The following is a 6,872-nucleotide window of genomic DNA, read 5'->3' on the forward strand; positions in this document are numbered from 1 at the left end:
TGTCCTTTTTGTTGGCTGCCAAGGCTTGGAAAAAATAGATAAAGATTAATGACTGATGTCCATTTCAATTTTTGTAATACATTTCTGTTCACCTATTATCAACAATAGTTCAAAGTGGCATCCTAAGTTACTTGCATCTTAATTAAGAAAATTAAAAAGTGTAAGAATTCCGCCCTCCTTCCTAAATGGTAAAATGACATTGTAGTCTTTTAAGTATTTTCATGTAAACTGCGTGTTTAATGGCAGATGCCCTTTAGTTCATCCTTACAACGCTATGTCGTGTAGTTACTACTTCCAATTAATCGACAAAGAACTGGAGCTACTGAGGCCACGACCAGTTAAGTGGCCCAGATTTCAGGCTCTGGTAAATAAGTCACTCGAGCTAATAAGCGGTTCCAAAGCTGAAGGCTCAGCGGCCCACTAACAGTTGCTAAAATTTTAATCCCGTCTGTCCTAAGAGGCACACCCAGCCCTGCCCCACTAGTGGCGCTTAAAGCCCCGGGGCGGGCCCGGCGTCCCCTAAGCCTCCGCCCCGCGCAGGCGTTTTTCCTCCCGCCGCAGTTCGACGTTGCTCCGCCCCGCCCTTGCTGGGTTCCCTCTGCCTCCGCTCTCACTCTCCTGCGACCTTGTCGCCTCGAGTGACGTAACGGGCTCCGGCTGTTTTCATTGGCCCATTTCAATAGTCGCGGGATACTTGAACTGCATGAACAGCCGCCGCACCGGCGGGCTGCTCGCTACATCGCTGGGGTGTTTTTTGCCCTCCGCGCCCGGCAGCGTTTGCCTGCGCCTCTCGCAACCTCCTCGATCCTGCGCGGTCCGGAGACAGGGGAGCGAGCGGGAGGGCTGGCAGACTGGCCCGGGCTGCGGCGGGGGGCTACGGCTGGAGCGTTCCTCGGCGGGATCGGCGCCGCTGGTCGACTGGGCGGAGTGTGCACGCTGCTTGGCTCGGCAGACTGATCCCGCCGCCCGCCCCCTGGAGCAACGATGTTGGGCCACAACGTGCCGAAGCCCGCGGCCCGCGAGGCGGGCTCGGCGCTCCTAGAGGACCAGGAGAACATCAACCCCGAGAAGGCGGTGCACGCCCAGCAGCCGCGGGCCCAGGCTGCTCTGGCGGTACTGAAGGCTGGGAACTCCCGGGGTCCAGTTCCACAACAGAGGCCCAAGACGCGACGGGTAAAGGGATAGGGGATGTCGGGAGGAGGTTGGGCCGAGCGGGAGTCAAGCATGGGCTTAGCGGGCGGAGGAGAGTGAGAAGGAAGCGTTTTCTGGGCTTTGTAGGGGGAGCCGGGGTCGGGATTCCACTGGGGCCCTGGTTTTCTGATGTGTGTGTGGGGTGCCACTGTCGTAGCTGCTCCCTTTCCTAATTAGCATTACATCCTTCTCAACTCTGCGTGTGCGGCCTGTCTGCCCTTGGGGGCGTCTTCCTGTAGATAATGGGGTCAAAGCGAGTCCAACAACGTGAGTGCAGTCTTTGCCCAGCTCCGCACCTTTCTTCCACTTTTAAACCCCAGGCACGGCTCTAGGGCCCTGGCCCCCTTACCCCTCACGATCTGGTTAAGACTCCCTCTATTTTTAGAAAAGGATGTGAAAAAATACCTGTAGCTTTTGGCAAATTCCGCCATTTTGGCCGAATTTGCTCTGTTGCTCCACCCTGGGGCGAAAGTGGTGAACCTATTCCTTTTTTTGGTGCCATCTCTCCTCAACTTGTCAGTTCTGCCACCCTAGCCTTAATGTGGCTTTGATTAGTTTTGTATAAATCTGCTCAGTTCTGACTTTTTGTGTAACTTTCACAGGAATGTCCGTGACAAACAAACATTCCTTCTGCCTTTGAGTGCTCAACTATTCCTTGCCTAGAAGTTACTTTCGAAAGTTTAATTTTCCTGTTGCGAGTATTGGATCTCATAAGGGGAAGAAGGCAAAACTCATTTAATAGGCTCAAAGCCAGTGATTAATTTCCTTTTAGGTTGCACCTCTTAAGGATCTTCCTATAAATGATGAGCAGGTCTCTGTTCCTCCTTGGAAAGCAAACAGTAAACAGCCTGCATTCACCATTCATGTGGATGAAGCAGAAGAAGAGCCTCCCAAGAGGCCCACGGAATCTAAAAAAGACAAGCCTGAAGATGTCCTGGCTTTTAATTCAGCCATCACTTTACCTGGACAAAGAAAACCACTGGTACCTCTTGATTATCCAATGGATGGTAGTTTCGGTAAGTTTTAAAGAAAATATGTGTTATACTAAGGGCATTATAACTATTGGATTGGATTGGATTAGTGAGATTTTGTGTCTTGTCATTGTCTTACCTGACGATTATGACACAGTGATTTAAGTTTCATGGAATAGGCTTAAATAGGAGGTGACCTACATTGCACAGCTAACACCTGACCTAGTGACCTACAAAAGGACCTGTGTCCTAATCCGGTACTCTTTTGGGTGTTCATGTGCCTATCACATCAATTTATTTAGCTCTTGAATGCTTATTTTAATGTGACCCCATGAATGTTTGCTTGGTTGAGAAGAGTAAATTTCAGTTGTATGTAAACAGTTACTAGTACAGAAGGCTGTTTGAGGATGTGTTCTTAGAATCCTGTGATGTCTAACATCTCCTCAGCTGGAAAATTTTGGTTCTATAAAATCAGTTTGAGTGGTCATCTGATAACAAAGTGAGAATGTCCTCCCGCGAGTGAGCCATTCCATCACAGCTGTTTGTCCTTACCCACAAAGAGAGCAGCTACTGTAGACAGCCATGCCTGTGGGTTGTACGCTGTATTTACCGCAGGCTATTGAATCACTGATAGCGCACTAGATCCAATCTGATTTTAGTTTTAGTTCTATTGATCAGGAGTTGACAGAATAAAAGGGAAAAAGGTCTTTGGAAATAATTTGGTTTTATTTCAGTTTTGCAACGAATTTTTAACCTTAAGGTGATCTTTGAAGTGAAATAATAATAGGTATTATTTGAAGATAAAATTATAAAAAGAATCTTATTACAGTATTCATCTGTTTGAACTTGTCCAGAATAAACTTATGTTCATTCTTAACACTTGGTGGAAACCATTTAACTCTGATTATAGCTACTACCTAACTGTTCCTTGAATATATCAGACTATTGGGTCTGCAGGGCAAATCTTAAAAATGTCAAAACTTGGATTTTAATTGCTCTGTCCCAACAGAACCACTGTGCCATCTTCCTCTGTCTCATAGGAAATGAATGATGCTTTAAGATAATACTCAGTCCTCATTTTCCTGTTACTGGCCTATCAGTTTCTTTTTTCTTCATTAATTGAAATCATTCCAAACAGTTAAGATATTCTGCGTACTTCGTCATAAGTTAATGCTTTGATAGTGAGATTCCTTATAAGAGCAGTAATTTCTAGCTGTTAAACAGAAAATTTTAACAATTAACTTGATCATCTTTTGAATTGTCTCAGAGTCACCACATACTATGGACATGTCAATTGTATTAGAAGATGAAAAGCCAGTGAGTGTTAATGAAGTCCCAGACTACCATGAGGATATTCACACATATCTTAGGGAAATGGAGGTAAAGACCGAGTCCATTTTGTAAATGTGACTAAGTGAAATTGAGAGGATAATGTTTCATCTTTTAAACCTAGTGCTTTATCCTAAATGCTTTACTCGAGTTTATAGCATGGGGAATCTTTGTGAATAGTAAAATAATCCAATTGCAACTTTAACATGACTAAATAACTTTTCTCAACAGGTTAAATGTAAACCTAAAGTGGGTTACATGAAGAAACAGCCTGACATCACTAACAGTATGAGGGCTATCCTCGTGGACTGGTTAGTTGAAGTAGGAGAGGAATATAAACTACAGAATGAGACTCTGCATTTGGCGGTGAACTACATCGATAGGTTTCTTTCTTCAATGTCTGTGTTGAGAGGAAAGCTTCAGCTTGTGGGCACTGCTGCTATGCTGCTAGCCTCGTAAGTCCAACTTGGTTTGCTTAATTAAAAGTGATCACTACCTTTTCGTGTAGGGAAGAAATTACATTTTAAAAAAAGATTTATATATTTATTTGAAAAATTACAAAGAGAGAGCAAGCGAGTGAGCCTCCATCCATTGGTTCACTCCAAATGGCTACAACAGCCAGGCTGAAGCTAGAAGCCACGAGTTTCTTTCACGTCTCCATTTTCTAATCTAGAACATTAATCTTCCCAGATTTAGGTTTCAGGGTATCTTGAATAAACAGGCTGGCTATGTTTTTATACACCTAAGACCAGATTACAAAGTTTTGAAATCGTGGCTCCTTCAATAATAAAGTACTTTCTTGCATACAAGCAGTGTTTTTCTTTTTATTGGCATGAAAATAAATTGAAAAGCACAAAGTTTGTTTTCCTAAGACTTGTATTTCCTAAATTTTCAGCTACTTGGAGAATTCAATCAGTTCTCTTTTTGGGGAATATCTCACTTATTAGTAGTGGGAGAAATGCCTTACGAGTGCTTTCAATTTGAAACTTATTTTTTAAAAAGATTAGTATTAGAAAGGCAGAGTTACAGCAAGAGAGAGAGAGGCGGTGGGGGGGGGGGGCGTGACACAGAGCTCTTTCATCCACTGGTTCACTCCCCAAATGTCTGCAATGGCCAGGACTATGCCAGGCCGAAGCTAGGAGCAACGAGCCTGAAACTTCTTCCAAGTGTCCCTTGTAGGGTGTGAGCCAACTTCTACTGCTTTCCCAGGTGCATTAGTAGGGGGCTGGATCAGAAGTAGAGCAGCTGGGACTTGAACTGACACTCATGTGGGATGCTGGCACCACAGGCCAAGGCATAACCCGCTATGTCACAGTGCCAGCCCCTGATTTGGACCTTTAAATTGGTAATCATCTACACACTGCTAGAAATAATGCTCAAGAATTGATGGAAATACAGTTGGTGGAGTGTAGGTTTGGATTTATTCTGGATGTTCTGCTAATGACTTCAGAATTAGGATAAGGATGCATGCTTCACTTTTCCAAAGAGTGATCACTTAAAACTTCTTTCATTGTAGAAAATTTGAAGAAATATACCCACCAGAAGTAGCAGAGTTTGTATACATTACAGATGATACCTATACAAAGAAACAAGTTCTGAGAATGGAGCATCTAGTTTTGAAAGTCCTTGCTTTTGACTTAGCTGCACCAACGGTAAATCAGTTTCTTACCCAATACTTTCTACATCAGCAGCCTGCAAACTGCAAAGTCGAAAGTTTAGCAATGGTAAGTGGTTTTCATTTTTGTTGGATGGAGTTTTAGGTAACAATCAGAGGCAGGTCCTAATTTAATTGTACCGCTTTGGTCAAGAGTTTAGTATTTTAGGGACAGATTAATATTGCAGAATGGAAGAAAACCTGCCAAAGAATATATTGGGAAAGCACTGGGGTAGTGGTATGCTGATTCTTGGGGCATCGCAGTCAGAAGAGTTGTCTCTAAGAAGTTGTTAGGGAAAATACAGGTCAAGAATGGAGCAGAACATTTAAAGACAGTATGTGAGATGAGGTTGTGGCATGTTTCTAGGGTTGCTACAGAGCAAAGTATCAGACACAGGAAAAATTAGGTCAGAAAATGAGAATTTGAAGTTTGACTTGTAAAGCTTTTGTGGTCACAAGGTATTTTTCATTTCAGTTTTTGGGAGAATTAAGTTTGATAGATGCTGACCCATACCTAAAGTATCTGCCATCAGTTATTGCTGGAGCAGCATTTCATTTAGCACTCTACACAGTCACGGGACAAAGCTGGGTATGTATGATGTGGCCTTCACACATCTACCTTATGACAGAAATGCTTATGTCAATTAAATAATGATCCTGTAGAACTGATGGTAATCTAAATGGTCTGTCTTGGAAAAAACTTAATTTATATTCTCTTTAAAGCATCTTATCTGTTGAATAGCATCTATTTGTGAGGTTGAAAACTCTGTTGTAACTTGGATTTGAAATGCAGGCTTTAAGAATTCAGACCATATAACCTGCTATTGGCAGGCAAAATAGTAAAAATGGCTTAAAGTCAGCAGGGCCCAAGAAACTAATAGATTTGTTAATTGGTGTTAAAAGATTAGTACTGAAATTTAACATAACTGAAGTTTAATGCCAACTATTGGGTTTACTGCCCACTGTTGAAAATGAAACTCAGTGGTTCTCTATTGTCTTCCCCATAGCCTGAATCATTAGTACGAAAGACTGGATACACTCTGGAGACTCTTAAGCCTTGTCTCATGGACCTTCACCAGACCTACCTCAAAGCACCACAGCATGCACAACAATCAATAAGAGAAAAGTACAAAAATTCAAAGTAAGAGTTAATTTGCATATTAAAGAAATCTTTCACATTTTAATTTTATTAAAGAATCTACCATTCTGTCACAGCCCCTGTAAGAAGCTGGTCTCATAACTGGTTGTATGCTTGGAGGCAGTTGTAGTTAATGTTGCCTGCTGTACATCTGGGGAGGGGAGGAGGGAGTGGAGGAAGGGGACATGCATTTACATTTTGGGGATCAGACAGGATTCTAAAATCACCATTCAATCCAAGAGAAATAGCAGTCTTTAGTTCCCAGTACATGCATTCCATGATTTCCTTCACCCAGTGAACGTTTACTAAAACTGGATCTTTTTCTATTTACAGGTATCATGGTGTTTCCCTCCTCAACCCACCAGAGACACTAAATGTCTAACAGTGAAAGACTGCATTTGTTTCTAAGATGTAAATCACTCAAAGTATATTGTGTACAGTTTTTATCTTGGGTTTTGAATGTTACAATCATTTCTGAATACAGAAGTTATGGACAAGAACAAATTATGGTATCTATTACTTTTTAAATGGTTTTAATTTGTATATCTTTTGTACATGTATCTATCAGATATTTGGCTAATTTTAAGTG

The 6,872-nt window shown here is 42.4% G+C and overlaps 1 protein-coding gene across 1 annotated transcript; it reads left to right on the top strand.

The window, feature by feature from the left end:
• The first annotated feature begins 984 nt into the window (after nucleotides 1-984).
• On the top strand, nucleotides 985-6,665 carry CCNA2 (cyclin A2). Its single transcript, NM_001257364.1, is given in 8 exon segments — nucleotides 985-1,173; nucleotides 1,964-2,207; nucleotides 3,430-3,542; nucleotides 3,723-3,946; nucleotides 5,008-5,215; nucleotides 5,621-5,734; nucleotides 6,153-6,286; nucleotides 6,617-6,665. Coding segments are annotated over 8 exon segments (1,275 nt in total).
• Nucleotides 6,666-6,872: the final 207 nt, after the last annotated feature.

Source organism: Oryctolagus cuniculus, chromosome 8, assembly GCF_051225735.1.
Source record: "Oryctolagus cuniculus isolate XC-2025 breed Fujian yellow rabbit chromosome 8, ASM5122573v1, whole genome shotgun sequence".
Classification (NCBI taxonomy): domain Eukaryota; kingdom Metazoa; phylum Chordata; class Mammalia; order Lagomorpha; family Leporidae; genus Oryctolagus; species Oryctolagus cuniculus.